Source organism: Podarcis filfolensis (genome assembly GCF_964270895.1).
Source record: "Podarcis filfolensis genome assembly, chromosome: 15".
NCBI classification, from domain to species: Eukaryota; Metazoa; Chordata; class Lepidosauria; order Squamata; family Lacertidae; genus Podarcis; species Podarcis filfolensis.
Window position 1 is genome coordinate 3,943,019 of NC_139618.1, and position 18,166 is coordinate 3,961,184.

The window sequence follows — 18,166 nt, forward strand, 5'->3', positions numbered from 1 at the left end:
ACTGGGTCCCCGGTTTGATCCACCAGATCTCTTCTTATCTTCTTAACCCTTCCAAGTTGGGGAACCTGACCATCTCAGGTCAAGGGACGAAAGGTTCTCCAACAGTACCAAAAATTTAATATGCCTATATATTATTTTAAGAAACAAAACAGCACAGCAGGAAACTGGGAAGTCCAGCGCTGCCATTTACAACCTATTCATCATTTCTGCAAATCAGCATCCTTATCCCACCCTGTTCCTCTCAATTTTCCCCCCTTTTAAAAATATGCAGTGCTAAATTTAACCAACTTATTGGCACAGTCATCCCTCTCCTCTCCCCGCACCCCCACACATCGCACCCACCTTACTTTCCCTCTACCATTCTGCCAAGGATCGGCTTTGAGTATGATTTGAGAGAGAAAACCAACAGGGTGTCTTTCTGCTTCAATCAATAATCTCTTGTGTGGGAACAAACAGGGCCTCAAATTATAGAGGCTGGGCTCGCAAGGATTGCGTGGGAGCAGTGTGCAGGCATGGAATCCGTAGCAGAGCTTTTAGTTGCCCACCCCCACCCCTCCATCATTTTAAGAAGGCAAGTTTCTAGCCCTCATGGGGCATTCTGAGAAAAGATGCCTTGGAATTCGGTACTGGGCAATGTCAGGAGTAAGCTCAGAGGCCTTCTGAAGTGAGGTGGGCAGTAGATGGACAAAATCGAATTTAAAAGCCAGAGCAAGGAGGGGGTAACATCTGGGAAACTCCCCCCCCGGCTATAATTGGACTCCAGCTCCCATCACCCCTAGCCTGCATGGCCAGTGGCAGAGGATTCTGGGAGTTGTAGTCAAACAGCAGCTGAACAGCCACAGGTTCCCCATCCTTTCAACAGAGGAAAATATTCAGTGGAATGTCAAACATTCATTACTTAGAGGTAGATGTTATGTACTGCAGCAGTCTGATTGGTCCTAGAACAATAGGATTCAGAATGCAGCAGTCAGATTGGTCCTAGAACAATGCAGCAATATGATTGGTTGGCAGGAACCACCCAATCATGCTCCAGATAGAAGTGAATCCACAACCTGATTGGCTTACAGTAGAATTCCGGAATTAGCCAATCATGTGCAGCCCATTGTGTAAATAATGTATATAAAGCAGATACCTTGAGGGGACTTTCATTCATTCCTCCTCACCACTATGAGCTGAATAAAGAGCATGAAATCACTTTGCGACTCTGAGTATATTTCACTGGCGACGAGGATGGGATCCCGCTGAGCTGACTGCCACACACAGCACCGCAGCACCGCCACCTGCCGCACCGCTGCCTCGCACCGTGTATCCAGGCTTCAGCTCCGGGACACAAGGAACTCAGAATGGCAACCGACAGCAGCTTCTCGCCGTTCAACCCAGCATCTGGAGACTGGGAAACGTATGCCTCCCGTTTCACCTTCCTCCTAGAAGCCAAAGGGGTCACCGATGAAGAAGACGCCAAGAAGAGGGCGATATTCTTCAGCGTCTGCGGAGAGGAGACGTTTGAAATCGCCCGGGCTCTCCTTGCACCCGAAGACGTCGCTACTGTTCCATACAAAACAATAATGGAACAGCTGAAGGGGCACTTTTCGCCACAGCCCTCTGTGGTGGCTCGTCGAAATGCCTTCTATGCAAAGCGGCAAGCCCCTGGGGAAACCATAACTGGGTTTGTGACCTCTCTCCGCCAAGCTGCCCGGTTCTGCAACTTCTCAGAGCTGGAGAACATGCTTCGTGACCGCCTCGTCGGTGGCCTGAAGGATGAGAAGCTGCAACGACGCCTCTACGCTAAGAAGGACCTAACGTTCCAGGTCGCTCTGGAGGAGGCCCTGGCAACGGAAGCTGCCGAGAGGTCGACGCAAGAGGCACGGCCGAGCCAGCCGTCCCAACCGAGGGTCCACCACGAAGACCTCACCGACGACTCAGGATCCAACAGGGAGGAGGTGCACCGAGTACAGCAGCGCACTCAAGCAGCCCACATACCACAGCTGCCTCGACGAGAAGCAGGGAACTGCGCAAGCTGTGGAGACAGTCACGAGAGGAGGACCTGCCGTTTCCGCAACGCAGAGTGCAGGCAGTGCAGAAAATTGGGACACATCGCCCGGGTGTGTCGAGCTCGGCCCACCCGACGCCAGGCATCAGATGACCAATCCAAGAGCCCCAGGTCCCGGGGCCCAACACACCAAGGCAACTCGACGGAGCTCACGGACTTCCAGGTATACCAGTTGCCCCACCCCAACGTAGAGAAAATTTATGTAGAGGTACAGATAGAGGGGGCCCCATGCCGCATGGAGCTTGACACGGGTTCAACTCTATCCATAATCTCGGCAAGGACCTTAAGGAAACTGTGTCCTACTGGGGGTCCCAAACTCAGGCCGGCCCCATTCACCCTCCGGGACTTCCAGAAACGTAAGGTCCCCACAATGGGGGTGGGGACCTTCAGGGTGCAATACCGAGGGCGGACGCGGCAACTGGACTTGCTTGTGGTCAAGGGCCCCTACATTAGCTTACTGGGATTGGCATGGTTTGGACCACTGGGGCTAGCCGTCACTGGGGTGAACCACACGAGCTTACAAGTGGACGTGGACGCCATATGCAAGGAATTTCCGGGGGTTTTTGATGGGAAATTGGGACAGTATACGGGCCCCCCCATTGCTCTACAGCTTGACCCCGCAGTACGACCAGTCAGGCTCAAGGCCCGCCGGGTCCCGTTCGCCCTGAAACCCCGTATAGACGAGGAATTGGACCGACTCGTGGAGCAAGGCGTGCTGGAGCCGGTGCCTAATGCCCCCTGGGAAACCCCAATCGTCACACCCGTCAAGCCGAATGGTTCGGTCCGCATCTGCGCAGACTACAAATGTACCATAAACAAGGCCCTCACGGCCCATGCATACCCAGTGCCAGTGGTCAGCCATGTCCTTGCCACCCTGGCTGGGTCGAAAATTTTTGGCAAGCTGGACTTGGCCCAAGCATATCAACAACTGCCAGTAGATGAGGCCACAGCAGAGGCACAGACGATTGTGACGCACAGAGGAGCGTTCAGGGTAAAGCGGCTGCAATTCGGTGTCAGCGTGGCACCAGGCATATTCCAGAATCTAATGGACTCTCTCCTTAAAGGGATTCCTGGCGTCACCCCCTTCTTCGATGATGTGTTGATTGCCGGGCCCACACCAGAGGAGTTTGAGGACCGCCTCCGCACCGTTCTGCACCGTTTCCAGACGGCGGGTCTCAAGGTGAAGCGGGAAAAATGTCTACTAGGAGTGCCTCAGGTGGACTTTCTGGGATTTATGGTGGACGCAGAAGGGGTCCACCCGACTGGGGACAAGGTACGGGCCATTTGTGATGCCCCAGCGCCCAAGAACAAGACTGAACTTCAGGCCTTCTTGGGACTATTGAACTTTTACCATTCCTTCCTTCCCCACAAGGCGGCGGTAGCGGAGCCCCTACACAGACTCCTGGACAAGCGGGCCCCTTGGGTGTGGGGCCAGCGCCAGGAGGCCGCATTCCAGGCAGTCAAGGACTTGCTTGTCTCAAACTCGGTCTTGGCACACTTCGACGAGAGGCTGCCGGTGGTGCTAGCATGCGACGCCTCACCCTATGGCATTGGCGCTGTCCTGGGACACCAACTCCCGGATGGAAGAGAGGTACCGGTGGCATACTTTCCCCAGACACTCAACGCAACCGAGCGGAACTACTCGCAAATCGACAAGGAGGGTCTGGCAATCGTGAAGGGAGTAAAAAAATTCCATGATTTCTTGTACGGGCGGCCCTTCACCGTGGTGACTGACCACAAGCCCTTGCTTGGCTTGTTTGCCTCCGAAAAGCAGACCCCCCAAGTGCTGTCTCCTCGTGTCCTCAGGTGGTCAATTTTCCTTGCCAGCTACCAGTATGCACTGATTCACCGCCCTGGGAAGGCGATGGGCCATGCGGACGCCCTCAGCAGGCTACCACTACCGGAAACAGGCCCCGACCCAGCACCTGCACAAGAGGTTATGAGCCTGGAGCTGCTTCCCGACCGCCCCATTCAGGCACAAGAAGTTGCACACCATTCCAAGAAAGATAGGGTCATCTCCCGCGTCCTGGACTGGGTGTGGAGGGGATGGCCCAGCAGCAGCCCCGGGCCAGAATTCGCCGGCTACACAACCCGCAAACATGAACTGTCAGCCCACAAGGGGTGCCTGTTATGGGGAAGCAGGGTCGTTGTTCCCCAGCCCCTCCGCAAAAGGGTCCTCACAGCCCTACACGAGACACACCCAGGGGTAGTAAGAATGAAGGCCCTTGCCAGGAGTTATGTGTGGTGGCCAGGGATCGACGGAGAGATAGAGGCCTGGGTCAAACACTGCCAGGCCTGCCAAGAATCCCGCCCAGATCCCCCAAGGGCCCCAGTCCAGTCCTGGGAGTCCGCCCGAGCACCATGGTCACGCCTGCATGTGGACTTCGCTGGCCCCTTTCAGGGGAAAACATTCTTCATAGTGGTGGACTCCTACACCAAATGGCTGGAAGTCGCACTGGTACCGTCCACTTCTACGTCCGCAGCCATCCGGGTACTACGCAGGCTGTTTGCAACCCACGGGCTCCCTGACACTCTCGTCTCAGACAACGGGACTGCATTTACGTCAGGAGAATTCCAAACCTTCACAGCGCAGAACGCCATCCGCCACATCCGTTCGGCGCCATTCCACCCTGCCACCAATGGCCAAGCAGAACGCATGGTGCGGACCACCAAGGACACCCTTCGCCGCATGACGCAAGGGGATTGGGAGTACCGCCTTGCCACATTCCTCCTAGCACAACACAGCACCCCCAGCTCAACGACTGGCCGGAGCCCCGCTGAACTACTAATGGGTCGGCGCCTTGCAATCAGATTGGACCGCCTTCACCCCGATAGAGCTCAGGATGAGGTAGTGGTGGGGGAAGGCAGGAACCCCCGGACCTTCGAGGCCCAGGACCCAGTGTACGCAAAGAATTTTGGGGCAGGCCCAGCATGGGTACCCGCCACAGTCACCAGGGTCACTGGTCCCGTGTCGTACGAGGTGCTAACGGATGGGGGGCAATGCTGGCGCCGCCACTGCGACCAGATACGGCGACGATTCCCGGGAGAAAACCAGGAGGAGGAAAGGTCAGAGGAGTCCCAAGGGAACAGAGGGGCAGTGAGGCCAATAGAGCAGGAGGGGCCAGCAGGAGAGGCAGAATCAGTAAATACAGAGAGGACCCGCGAAGCCAAAAGGACACTGGAACCAGAACCACGACTGAGCGAGCCGGTTGCACCAGACCAGACAGGCCCATCACAGCCAGCATCCTTGGAACATGAGCCAGAACCTGAACCCCGGACCAGGGAACACCCCAGGCCGCAACGCACACGTAGGCCACCGGCGTACCTCGAGGACTATGAATGCGACCTCCCGGGCAGGACTGGAACTTAGAGGGGAGGGGTGTTATGTACTGCAGCAGTCTGATTGGTCCTAGAACAATAGGATTCAGAATGCAGCAGTCAGATTGGTCCTAGAACAATGCAGCAATATGATTGGTTGGCAGGAACCACCCAATCATGCTCCAGATAGAAGTGAATCCACAACCTGATTGGCTTACAGTAGAATTCCGGAATTAGCCAATCATGTGCAGCCCATTGTGTAAATAATGTATATAAAGCAGATACCTTGAGGGGACTTTCATTCATTCCTCCTCACCACTATGAGCTGAATAAAGAGCATGAAATCACTTTGCGACTCTGAGTATATTTCAGTAGACTTCCTTTGAACATTGAAATTCCATGTAACTAAGTCATCCCCCACAAGTTTGTTTAATGTAAATCCCAGGACGATCATCACATCTTGTGGAGGTGAGTTCCACACATCAATATGATAAAGATGTTGCACGTTTTCCCCTCTCCCCCACCTCCTTTTATTCTTTCGGACGTTGATACATGTTGTCAGAAAGCCCAGAAGCAGACTCACTTGCAAACATCTCAGTTCTTGGCGGAACAGGAGATGAGGATTAGCTTTGCCCCCTGAACTCGGTGCTTGTTCGCCAATGACAGCTAAGTAGAGTCTCCAGGCTCAAGAGGAGTCTACCGCTTGGTGCTAGCTGCCCAACATTCTCCTTGCGTTTTTTTGCAAAAATAAAAAATAAAAATTGGTACCTATTACTTTTCTACAGAACTGCAAAATTCAGGAAAAAGTACAAATTGCAAAGGGTGCTTGAGTTTCAACTTACGTAATGTTTTGGGGAGCGCAGATCGGGTTGATCCAAAAGGATCCTGTACCCCTAAAGCTTTTGGTTCCTTTCTTTGACTTGATTTTTTCTCCTGTCGTTCTGACTCCGCTTGATTTTATGTTTCAAAAAGGGGCAAACACTTCTCTCCTCAATACATGTCTCCTTTTCATTTTCTTCCAGCTGCCCTGGGGACATTAGATTTCAGCTTGCTGTATGATCAAGAGAACAACGCTCTCCACTGCACTATCAACAGAGCCAAGGTGGGTGTCTGGTAATAGATGTGTTGCTCTAGGGATCAGCCTTCTGTAACTCAGATAGACAGCCTGGAACGATCGAGCCGCCTGCCGAACTCTTGAGGCTCCCGTTAGCCAGCAGTTGTTCAGCCTTTGATCAGTGCCTTGTCATTATTTTATTTAGTATTTCCTAACATTTATATGCTGCTCAATTGTAAAAGAAACCCTTCCAAGTGGCTTACAAAAAAAACCCCACAACGTTATTAGTAAAAACCATGGAAACATTCAGAAAATTATAGCCGGCATTAAACGAAAACACATCAGTAGTCTGGAGATCTGGGTAGACTTGTCGAAGCAAAAAATGTTTTGTTGTTGTTGTTGAGTCGTTTAGTCATGTCTGACTCTTCGTGACCCCCTGGACCAGAGCACGCCAGGCACTCCTGCCTTCCACTGCCTCCCGCAGTTTGGTCAAACTCATGCTGGTAGCTTCAAGAACACTGTCCCGCCATCTCGTCCTCTGTCGTCCCCTTCTCCTTGTGCCCTCCATCTTTCCCAACATCAGGGTCTTTTCCAGGGAATCTTCTCTTCTCATGAGGCGGCCAAAGTATTGGAGCCTCAGCTTCAGGATCTGTCCTTCCAGTGAGCACTCAGGGCTGATTTCCTTCAGAATGGATAGGTTTGATCTTCTTGCAGTCCATGGGACTCTCAAGAGTCTCCTCCAGCACCATAATTCAAAAGCATCAATTCTTAGCAGATGCCAAAAAGATTGCAGTGAAGGTGCCTGTCTGATATCAATAGGCAAGGAGTTTCAAAGATTATGTGCTGCTACACTGAAAGATCAATATTGTAACAGATGTGAAACGGGTATTATGGGCCCGGCCAGTTCCGCAGAGCAAACTGGTCAAGGTGGCATATTTGAGGTAGGGTGAACTCACAGGTAATCTGGTCCCCGGTTATTAAGGACCCGGGACGCGGGTGGCGCTGTGGGTAAAAGCCTCAGCGCCTAGGACTTGCCGATCGAAAGGTCGGCGGTTCGGATCCCTGCGGCGGGGTGCGCTCCCGTCGCTCGGTCCCAGCGCCTGCCAACCTAGCAGTTCGAAAGCACCCCGGGTGCAAGTAGATAAATAGGGACCGCTTACTGGCGGGAAGGTAAACGGCGTTTCCATGTGCTGCTCTGGTGCCGGTTCGCCAGAGCAGCTTCGTCACGCTGGCCATGTGACCCGGAAGTGTCTGCGGACAGTGCTGGCTCCCGGGCTCTAGAGTGAGATGAGCGCACAACCCTAGAGTCTGTCAAGACTGGCCCGTACGGGCAGGGGTACCTTTACCTTTACCTTAAACTAATAGTAACACCTTGAACTTGCCCAGGCAGCAAATTGGCAACCATTACAGCTCTCTGAGCATGGGTGTTAGATACTGACAAGGCCTCACTCCTGTCAGCAATTGGGCTGCAGCATTCTGCACTGACTGCAGCTTCTGGATCGAGCACAAGTCTCCCAAACATACCCCCCCCCCGTAGAGCTCATTACAGTAATCCAGACTTGAAGTAAGTCTGGGGGGGGGGTTTATGTTCGGAATACTCAGTTCCCAGTGCCTTTCGAACCTCTGCTGATTTTATCTTAGCTAGAAATGTGCGGATGAGGAGGAATTTGCACTAAAATCCACAGATTTTTCGGGGGGGGGGAGGAACTGAAATGGACAGATCCAGCCATCCCAGTGCACGAGTAACAAGTAAAAGAGATGAACCGATTATCCTATCACTGTGCACATGTAACAAGTTGTACAGCAGAGGTCAATGCGCGGGGGGGGGGGGGAGCCACCCAAAATGGTCTAAATTTGGGTGGTGGGGAAGGGGAACCCAAAATGAAACATTCCTCCAGAGATGTGGCCCTTCTTGCCCTTCTCTCTCTCTCTCTCTGTATGTTTCCCCCCAGTTGAAAAGGACAAATGTAGACAAATGAAACAGTTTTGGGAAATGATTTATAATGAATTGAAAAAGATGTTCAAATATACTTTCCCAGAAAAGCCGGAAGGCTTTTTGTTAGGCTTGATGGGAGAGGATATAGAAAAAGCAGACCAAAGGTTATCTATGTACGCTACGACTGCTGCTAGAACTTTGTTAGCCCCAAAATGGAAAATACAGGAATTACCAACAGTGGAGGAGTGGCAGACGTGGATGGTGGATTACGCGGAAGTAGCAAAACTGACCTGCAGGATTCGAAACCAGGAGGAAACAAAATTCTGAAGAGATTAGAGTAAATTTATGGATTATATACATAATAACGGTAGAAATTTGAAGACTCTAGGTAAAGGTAAAGGGACTCCTGACCATTAGGACTTTGGGGTTGCGGTGCTCATCTCGCTTTATTGGCTGAGGGAGCCGGCGTACAGCTTCAGGGTCATGTGGCCAGCATGACTAAGCTGCTTCTGGCGAACCAGAGCAGCGCACAGAAATGCCGTTTACCTTCCCGCCGGAGCGGTGCCTATTTATCTACTTGCACTTTGATGTGCTTTCGAACTGCTAGGTTGGCAGGAGCAGGGACCGAGCAACGGGAGCTCACCCCGTTGTGGGGATTCGAACCGCTGACCTTCTGATCGGCATGTCCTAGGCTCTGTGGTTTAACCCACAGCACCACCCGCATCCCTTGAAGACTCTAGCAGGACTGAAATAAATCTTTCGACGTGGACTGGATATAATAAGAAACTGTGGAAAGGAGATTGAAATAAGAAAACCTATTGAAGGGAGGGAAGGAAGTTAGTGCTTGGCAGAGTGCTGGGTAAGGAAATGGGTAGATAATTGTTGAATATTACTGTATTTTGTTTGTTTGAAATGGAAAACCAATAAAAAGCATAAAAAAAGAAAAAGACAAATGTAGGAAGTTGGCAAAGCAGTGAACATGTGGTGGTCTTTAGGAGAAGTGAGTGGGCAGATGGATACCTGGGTGTTCTCCAGTCTGTGGCCCTGAAGGTGGACTTACCGTATTTTCCCATGTATATGACGCTCCCTGTTTTTGGGTTGTTGAGCTCACCATCACGCGACACAAAATCCGCCTCTCGCCTGTTCCAACGTCGGCAGAAGCAGCCAATCACCCGCCCAGTTGCCACAGCGTCAGCCAATCAACAGCAGCCCTTGGCGCAGCAACCAATGACACGCCCGATAGCCTCTGACAGCCGCGGCAGCAACCAATCAAACGTCCACCCTGTGCGCTACCCATGTATAAGACGACCCCCACTTTTCAGAGTCATTTTTAAAGGGGGGGAAAAAACTAGTCTTATACGCGGGAAAGCACGGTGCGCATCCAAAATGACGGAGCGAGTTGGCAACGTTGCTGGGAAAGTGGGGCAGGGTGTGTGTGTGTGACGATGAGTAATTTCCCTTCCCGTCCAATGCAGGTTCCTTAATTGCCGCCTCTGTTTCCTTTCTTGTCGATATAGCTTTTCCCAGCCCACACTCCGCAACACCCCGCTTCCTGGAGATAATTTGGGGTGGGGTGGGGGTTGTGCTGCCTTCTTCTGCTTTCACAGAGGAAGCTTGAGCCAGAATTTGAATCGAGAGAGGCGGCCGTGGAGAGGTGGTGGTCTTCTCACCCCCACCATAGCTTGTTGGGGGATTCATACAGCTAGAAAGAGTGGGACCCCTACCCTGTGCCTCTCCAAGTGAGGAGATGCCAGGGACTTAGCCTGGCACCTTCTGCAGACAAACAGTGGTGTAGCGAGAGGGGCGGCTGTCCAGGTCCATTTTTTAAGGGGGTGTGTATCTGCTTCCCTCTCCCTGCTGGGAAAACCCTTCCCCACCAACATCTCTGCCGCTGCCACCCAGCCCTGATAGGAACCGTTTCCAGGTGGGAAAGGAGAGGAGGCAGGGAGACCGCGGAGATGGAGGCCAGACCTCAGTGGCTCTCTCCTCCTGTGAGGCCGGGTCCCCCACTTGGCATCTGTCTGTGCCCCGATGGCAACCCACGCTACACCACTGTGCTCTAGCACTGAGTTACAGACCTTTGCCTCCAAATAAAGATTCCAGTCCTCATTAAGGACCGATTCAAATAGGAACACAGGAAGCAGCCTAATTTGCATCAGGCTGTTAGGCCATCTAGCTCAATATTGTCGACACCAGCTGGCAGAGGCTTTCCAGAGTTTCAGGCAGGGAACTTTTTCTAGCCCAATCTGGAGAAGACTGAGAGTGTGTCAGGAGCTCGCCCTACTCTCAAGTAGGACCCTGGCTGAGACACATGCCCGACTGGCATGTTCCCTCCCTCCTGGTCGATCGTTTGGGAGCTTAAAAAGCTTTCTTCTGCCCGAACACCATAGCGACTGATACCAACAGATATTGGCAAACTTAGGGATCTGCAGAGTCTTCGCAGCTTGCGTGACAGACCTCAGCAACTCAGCATTTTGGCTAATCTACTTTATTTGCATATAAACACACACGGAGCACTGCAACATGGCTCCCTCTCTCTCTAGCATCAGACAGCAAAGAGAAAAAGAACAAAGGACAATAGTCCCACTTCACGAAACACAGGAACACAAACATCCTGTCTCCGTCACTTCCCACTCTGTGGAATCAAACCATATACCGTCATGTGATAGACAACAATCGCATGACTGCAACGATGGAGCAGGAATTCTAACAGAGTGAACCTGGGTTCTCCCAGCTAAGCTCTGTTACCGAGCTAAGGCCCTTCCTGTAAAATTAAAGCAAGATGCCAGATACTGTGGGTCTGAATTTAAAAGCTCATCAAAATCAGCACAGAGGAAAGTGCCTTATACTAAATCTAGTCCCGGGTCTGACTCTGACAAAGCCTTAAACTGAATTTAGATTGTCTGCCTGCGGGTAGGGAGTGTCTTGCCTTGATTTTATGTAAGCTGGTGTGGGAGCCTTTTTGGCTAAAGTGCAGGGTACAAATGCTACAAACAAACAAACAAGCACAGTTAAACTGTGGAACTCCCTCCCACAGGAGCAGGCAGTGATGGCCACTAACCTAGATGGATTTAAAAGAAGTTTAGACAAATTCATGGTGGAGGAATGGGCTATTGATAAATGGCTATGCTTCTGAAAACCAGTGGCTGGAAAACACAGAGGAAGAAGAAGAAGAAGAAGAAGAAGAAGAAGAGGAGGAGGAGGAGGAGGAGGAGTTTGGATTTGATATCCCACTTTATCACTACCCTAAGGAGTCCCAAAGCGGCTAACATTCTCCTTTCCCTTCCTCCCCCACAACAAACACTCTGTGAGGTGAGTGGGGCTGAGAGACTTCAGAGAGAAGTGTGACTAGCCCAAGGTCACCCAGCAGCTGCATGTGGAGGAGTGGGGAAGCGAACCCGGTTCCCCAGATTACGAGACTACCGCTCTTAACCACTACACCACACTGGCTCTCTACAACACAGGAGGGGAGAGTTGCTTTTTTGCCCAGATCCTGACTGTGGCCTTTCCAGAGACATCTGGTTGGAGACTGTCAGAGCAGGACGCTGGGCTGGATGAGTCCCTGGCCTGATCCTGCAGGCATCTCCTCTCGTTCTTATCTTTGACGCAACATCTACAGAATTCAGCTTCCAGGGAAGCTCGTTTTTGTTTTTAAGATAGGGTTACCAGACGTTCCTGGTTCCCGGGGACAGCCCCCGGATTTGCAAATCTGTCCCCGGACAAATTCCGTCCCCGGAATGTCCCCAGATTTGCAAATCTGTCCCCGGGAAACGTGGCAGTGGCAGCCTCAGCAGCCCAGAGCCAGCCTGGTAGCTCAGTTGGCTCTGGCTGGCTTCAGGAGCTGCTTGCTGCCGCCGCCAATGCCGAAGGTGAACAAGGGTGGTTCAATGGTATAGATCTCCTGCCCCCTTCCCCCTTTGTTTTGACAGATCAGAGGAGGCTCAGTGTGATGTAGTGGTTAAGAGCGGTGGACTCGTAATCTGGGGAACCGGGTTCGCATCTCCGCTCCTCCACATGCAGCTGCTGGGTGACCTTGGGCTAGTCACACTTCTCTCTGAAGTCTCTCAGCCGCACTCACCTCACAGGGTGTTTGTTGTGGGGGAGGAAGGGAAAGGAGAATGTTAGCCGCTTTGAGACTCCTTTGGATAGTGATAAAGCAGGATATCAAATCCAAACTCTTCTTCTTCTCAGGAGTCACAGGCTGGCGGCCGTTGCCGAGAAGGGGCGCAATGCGTGCAGTTTCTCTGCCAGGCAAGGTGCAAAGCCCTTCTTTCACACCCTGCGAAACATAAATGCTCAGAGTTTTTTAAAAACTGGGCAACGGCTGCCTGCCCACGACTCCCGAGCCTCCCCCGATCTGTCAAAACAAAGGAGGAAGGTGGCAGGAGATCAGGGAAGGCTTGAGAGTCACGGGCGCGTGGCACGCCATTGCCCAGTTTTTAAAAAACTGTGCATTTATGTTTCGCAGGGTGTGAAAGAAGGGCTTTGCACCTTTATACAATCTGCATGTGTGCTTGGGCTCAGGGTCTTTTGCTTCACCATCCCCACCACTGACTCCCTGTTGCTACTCAGCTTAAAAAAAAAAAAAGGGTCCCCGGATTCATTGAAAAAAATCTGGAGACAAATTCCTGTTCCTTATGATTCTGCAAGAACAGGATGCTGCTGAACTGGATGGGCCTGATCCAGCAGGGAAATTCTTAGGTTCTTAAGTTCTTAGGCTAGGGAATGGGAACAACGCCAGGCCTGCTTTTGCTCGCTGGAGAAAGGTGCCCTGGAACAATCTGAGATATGGTTGTGTTGTGCAATATAGCAGAAAATAAAAATTAAATGCCTATCATGCACCAACTCTTTGCATCGATGTCGCCACCCCTGCTTCGGTATCCACCCCCCCTTACATCACTGGAGAGCCCCCCCCCCATCCTGAGAGCGGGATGTTCTTCCCAGGTGAGGGCCGCTAGCTTAGCAGAAGCAAAGCTGCAACTTGTGCGCAGCTCTGTTTTTCGAAAATCATATTTTCTTCCCTTTTCTTGCAAAATGGAAAAAGAGCATTGGGAAGGAAGGGGGTGGTGGAAACCTAGTGGCTGCCAATTATGCAGCCGCCAGAGAGAGCCGTTTTGCAGGACGTGATTAGCAGCATTTAACAGCCCCATTTATAAGCTGACAAGGCGGTCAGGAGCGTCAAGTAAATAATCGTTATGTTGGGCTGGCCGTGGGTTGCACTGGCTTATAAATAACTCTTGCCATTTTCCTTTCCTTTCGGGGAGTGGGTGGGTGGGCAGAGGAGGCTTAAAGGTGTTAAGAAACCAAATCTATTGTTCTTAACAGCAATGAATGGCCATCGGTGCTCAGATTGACTAAGCCAACAGTTTTCAAAGACTATCCAAGGTATTTTTTTTAAAAGGGAAGCATTCATCCCTCAAACATCGCGATCTACTTCTTCTTTGGCGATCACTTGTAGCCAAGTAAGATTGTCTTCCATAAACACAGTTTTAACAGTGAGTCTGTAAGTGACTGTGGAGGCCAATTCTGGATCCACACGTCCTTCCACAGTGGGGACATGGGTTTCCAGGCAGGAGTTGATTTGCCAAGCGTGCCTTCCTCTTACCACGTTTCTCCCTTGCGTCCTGAGTTCGAGTGTCTTCAAAGCCCATGACACCTTTGGTAAAGGCTGTTCTCCAACTGGAGCGCTTGCAGGCAAGTGTTTCCCAATTGTTGATGTTTATATGGGTGGCGCTGTGGGTTAAACCACAGAGCCTAGGACTTGCCAATCCGATGGTCGGCGGTTCAAATCCCCGCGACGGGGTGAGCTCCTGTTGCTCTGTCCCAGCTCCTGCCAACCTAGCAGTTCGAAAGCACGTCAAAGTGCAAGTAGATAAATAGGTACATCTCCAGCGGGAAAGTAAATGGCATTTCCGTGTCCTGCTCTGGTTCACCAGAAGTGGCTTAGTCATGCTAACCACATGACCCGGAAGCTGTACGCCAACTCCCTTGGCCTATAGAGCGAGATGAGCGCCGCAACCCCAGAGTTGGTCATGACTGGACCTAATGGTCAGGGGTCCCTTTACCTTTATACTACATTTTAAAAAATTTGCCTCGAGACAGTCTTTAAGCCTCTTTTGTTGACCACCAGCATTACGCTTTCCATTTTTAAGTTCAGAATAGAGTAGTTGCTTTGGAAGATGATAATCAGGCATCCACACAACATGACCAGTCCAACCAAGTTGATGTTGAAGAATCATTGCGTCGACACTGGTGATCTTTGCTTCTCTGAATGTGTGAAAGAGCAAGGATTGCCCACCATTCGCAGGTGGGACCACACCTTCCCATTTTTCTGCCTGAGCTGTTGGCCCAATTGTCTGAAGAGGTGACTCATGCAGAGACACAACATTGTACCTCCTCAAGCTGTGGTCAAGCTGCCTCTCTGCATCAGAAGGGACCAAATGCCCCAGTGTCAGGGACTGACTGGATGAGGACGAGAGCTGGTTTCCCAAAGGGGGTGCTTCTGCCTCTGGGGGGGGGCAGTAGGATTACCTTTGGGGGGTGGGCAAGGGGGAGGCAGGGGGCACTGGAGGTGTAAATGCTATCAGACTTCGAAAAGCTGGTATCACAGCATCAAGTCCATCCATTTTGTTGAATTAATTATACTAAATAGTTTTAACTGGATTTTGAATCGATGTGCAATTAATTGTTACTGTTTTGAATTCTACTGTGCTATTGTTTTTCTTTGTGGGCCGTGAAACCCCCTATTCTGAATAATGTTTTTTATAGGGTGGCGGGCACGGGAGGTGAGTTTATGGAATAATAATATATAATTATAATAATTCATTATTTATACCCCACCCATCTGGCTGGGTTTCCCCAGCCTCTCTGGGTGGCTCCCGACAGAATATTAAAAACATTAAAAGCGTCTCTCAACAGGGCTGCCTTCAGATGTCTTCTAAAAGTCAGATAGTTGCTTATTTCCTTGACATCTGATGGGAGGGCATTCCACAGGGTGGGCACCACCACTGAGAAGGCCCTCTGCCTGGTTCCCTGTAACCTCACTTCTCGCGGGGAGGGAACCGCCAGAAGGCCCTCGGAGCTGGACCTCAGTGTCCAGGCTGAACAACGGGGGTGGACTGAAGGTGCGGGACCCCCCCCAAAAAAGTTTGGGAGTCGCTGGATTAGCCTATACTTCCTGCGGTCTCAAAGTATATTTTGCCCTAATAAAGTTCCTGCTCAACATCACCATGTTTTGCAGTGATTACGGATGTAATTTGAGATAGTGTCTTGCTCTGGTCACCTTTCACAAATTACGGAGCCCATTTTGCTTCGTGTAATCTGGCGTGGGGACCCTAAAACGGTTGGATGGTGCCTTGTACACCTCCTTCCAGCAGCTCTTGCAGCCAAACTGGTGCTCTGCTTTCCTTTGGGCCACATCGGCGAAGCCGGGGTGTGTGTGTGTGTTTCTTGTCATCTGGGTAGCCCAGGACCTCCATACACACTGCCCAGGCTTGTGCCCCAGGGAGGTCACTCCGGTGCTGTTGGACTTCACCCCCGGAGGCACACTCCATTGTTTCTCGAGACAGACGGATGCCAGCCACAAGGTTTGTGTGTGTGTGCTGTATATTAATGATGATGATGATGATAATAATAATAATAATAATAATAATAATAATAATAATAATAATAAATTTTATTTATACTCCGCTCTCCCTGGCCAGAGCCGGGCTCAGGGCGGCTAACATCAATAAAATCACAGTAAAAACATAATAGGGGGGGAAGAGAAGGGGGGGAACCAATTGAAAATCCAGGTTAAAATGCAATTTAAAATGTAGCCTCATTTTAAAGTAGCTGATAAATCAAGACCATAAGGGGAGGGAAACATAAGGGTCAGACCAAGTCCAAACCAAAGGCCAGGCGGAACAGCTCTGTCTTGCAGGCCCTGCGGAAAGATGTCAAGTCCCGCAGGGCCCTGGTCTCTTGTGACAGAGCGTTCCACCAAGTCGGGGCCAGTACCGAAAAGGTCCTGGCCCGAGTTGAGACCAATCTAACCACCTTGCGACCTGGGATCTCCAAAATGTTGTCATTTGTGGACCTTAAGGTCCTCTGCAGGGCATACCAGGAGAGGCGGTCCTGTAGGTACGTGGGTCCTAGGCCACATAGGGCTTTAAATGTGCTTCAGAGAGGATGGGGTGGGTGAAGGAGGTGGGAGAAAACCAAGGCAAACCAAACAGATTCGCTTTACTTGTTTGTGACCGACGCTGATTTAAAACTTTCCTGGGCCACTGGGACTGCGGGGTTTGTGTCCTTGGATGATCTTGTTCTGACTGGATGCATCTCAAGGGATGACCCCTGGCAATTTCTGATCAGGACATTCGTTTGATATATAATCACAGCCAGACTTCCTCTGGGCTCTGATTGCCACCTCCATAAGTAAACCTGTCCCAATTTAGCTGGCAGAATCAGAACCAGGCAACCCCTCCAGAGACACGCTCAGAGAATTTGGGAAGGGCAGACAACCAGAACGATCAAAGAGCTTGGAACTACATCCCAGTGAGGAAGGGTCAACCTGCTTTTTAGTTTGAGCAAGGGAATGTGAGTAAGGAAGCAAGGGAACATGGAGAGTAAAATCAGGGCCAGTGGGTTGGGAAAGGGGTTAGGGAGATTTTGCTAGCTCTCCATGGCAGGGAAGCAAGGGGCCATTGATCCAATGAAGGCTGAAGGGTAAGAGATTCAGAAGAGGGGAAAAGAAGAACTTCTTTCTGTAGCTCAGTGGTAGAGCATCTGTGCCCCAGGAAAGCTCACAATATTTGGGGTGTTTTAAATTAGGGAAGGGACGCGGGTGGCCCTGTGGGTTAAACCACAGAGCCTAGGACTTGCCGATCAGAAGGTCGGCGGTTCGAATCCCCGCGACGGGGTCAGCTCCCGTTGCTCGGTCCCTGCTCCTGCCAACTTAGCAGTTTGAAAGCAGTCAAAGTGCAAGTAGATAAGTAGGTACTGCTCCAGCGGGAAGGTAAACGGCGTTTCTGTCCGCTGCTCTGGTTCGCCAGAAGCGGCTTAGTCATGCTGGCCACATGACCCGGAAGCTGTACGCTGGCTCCCTCGGCCAATAAAGCGAGATGAGCGCCGCAACCCCAGAGTCGGGTTGACTTTAAAGGGAATTAAAGAAACTCAGGTAGGGTGTAGCTATCAATGGCTACCAATTGCAAGGGCTTTATACTACCTCCAGGATCTGGAGATTGACAGTGGGAGGCAGCGGCTGCCCTCACGCCTTGCTTAATAGGTTTCCCGGAGGCATTTGATTGGTCACTTTGGGTAACAGAATGACGTGCTATAGGTGGGTCTCCGTCCTCACCCAGTGGGGCTGCTTTTTATGTTCCTGTGAAGAGAGGAGACCCAGGCCCAAGCGGACAGGCACTCAAGCAGGGAGGCAGCAAACAACCTCCTCTGCGAGTTAGGTCATGTTCAAGCTTTTCATCCCTTCATTTATTTCTTTGTGGACGTCTCGTGGATCTAGCTGGGCACAGTTTGGGGACTTGGCTGGTTTTAAGACTCAGTTGAAATGAAAATCTCAGGCCTGTCTGCTTCTTTCTCTTTATATTCCCTTGCTGTCTCCAGATATGATTTCCTGTACAGCCATCTCTCCATCACAGCTAATCTCTCTCTTTCGCCTGCTCCTCCCAGCGTAGAAAAAAACCAGTTCGTCTTATCTTCCCACTATCAAAAGATGTATCGCTCATATCCCTTTTGATCCGTAGGAACCTTTTCCCTTGATGTATACAGTGAAGTTGGGTCGTTGTTTACCTCCCTCTGACAAAAGGGTAAA

The 18,166-nt window shown here is 51.1% G+C and overlaps 1 protein-coding gene across 1 annotated transcript in view; it reads left to right on the forward strand.

Moving 5' to 3' along the window:
* The window catches only part of DOC2B (double C2 domain beta), a 139,844-nt gene that overhangs the window by 28,806 nt on the left and 92,872 nt on the right, over positions 1 to 18,166 (forward strand). The window contains exon 2 of the mRNA XM_083587876.1: positions 6,391 to 6,470. Coding sequence (XP_083444002.1) covers positions 6,391 to 6,470 — 80 coding nt within the window. The remainder of the gene's footprint in view (positions 1 to 6,390; positions 6,471 to 18,166) is intronic.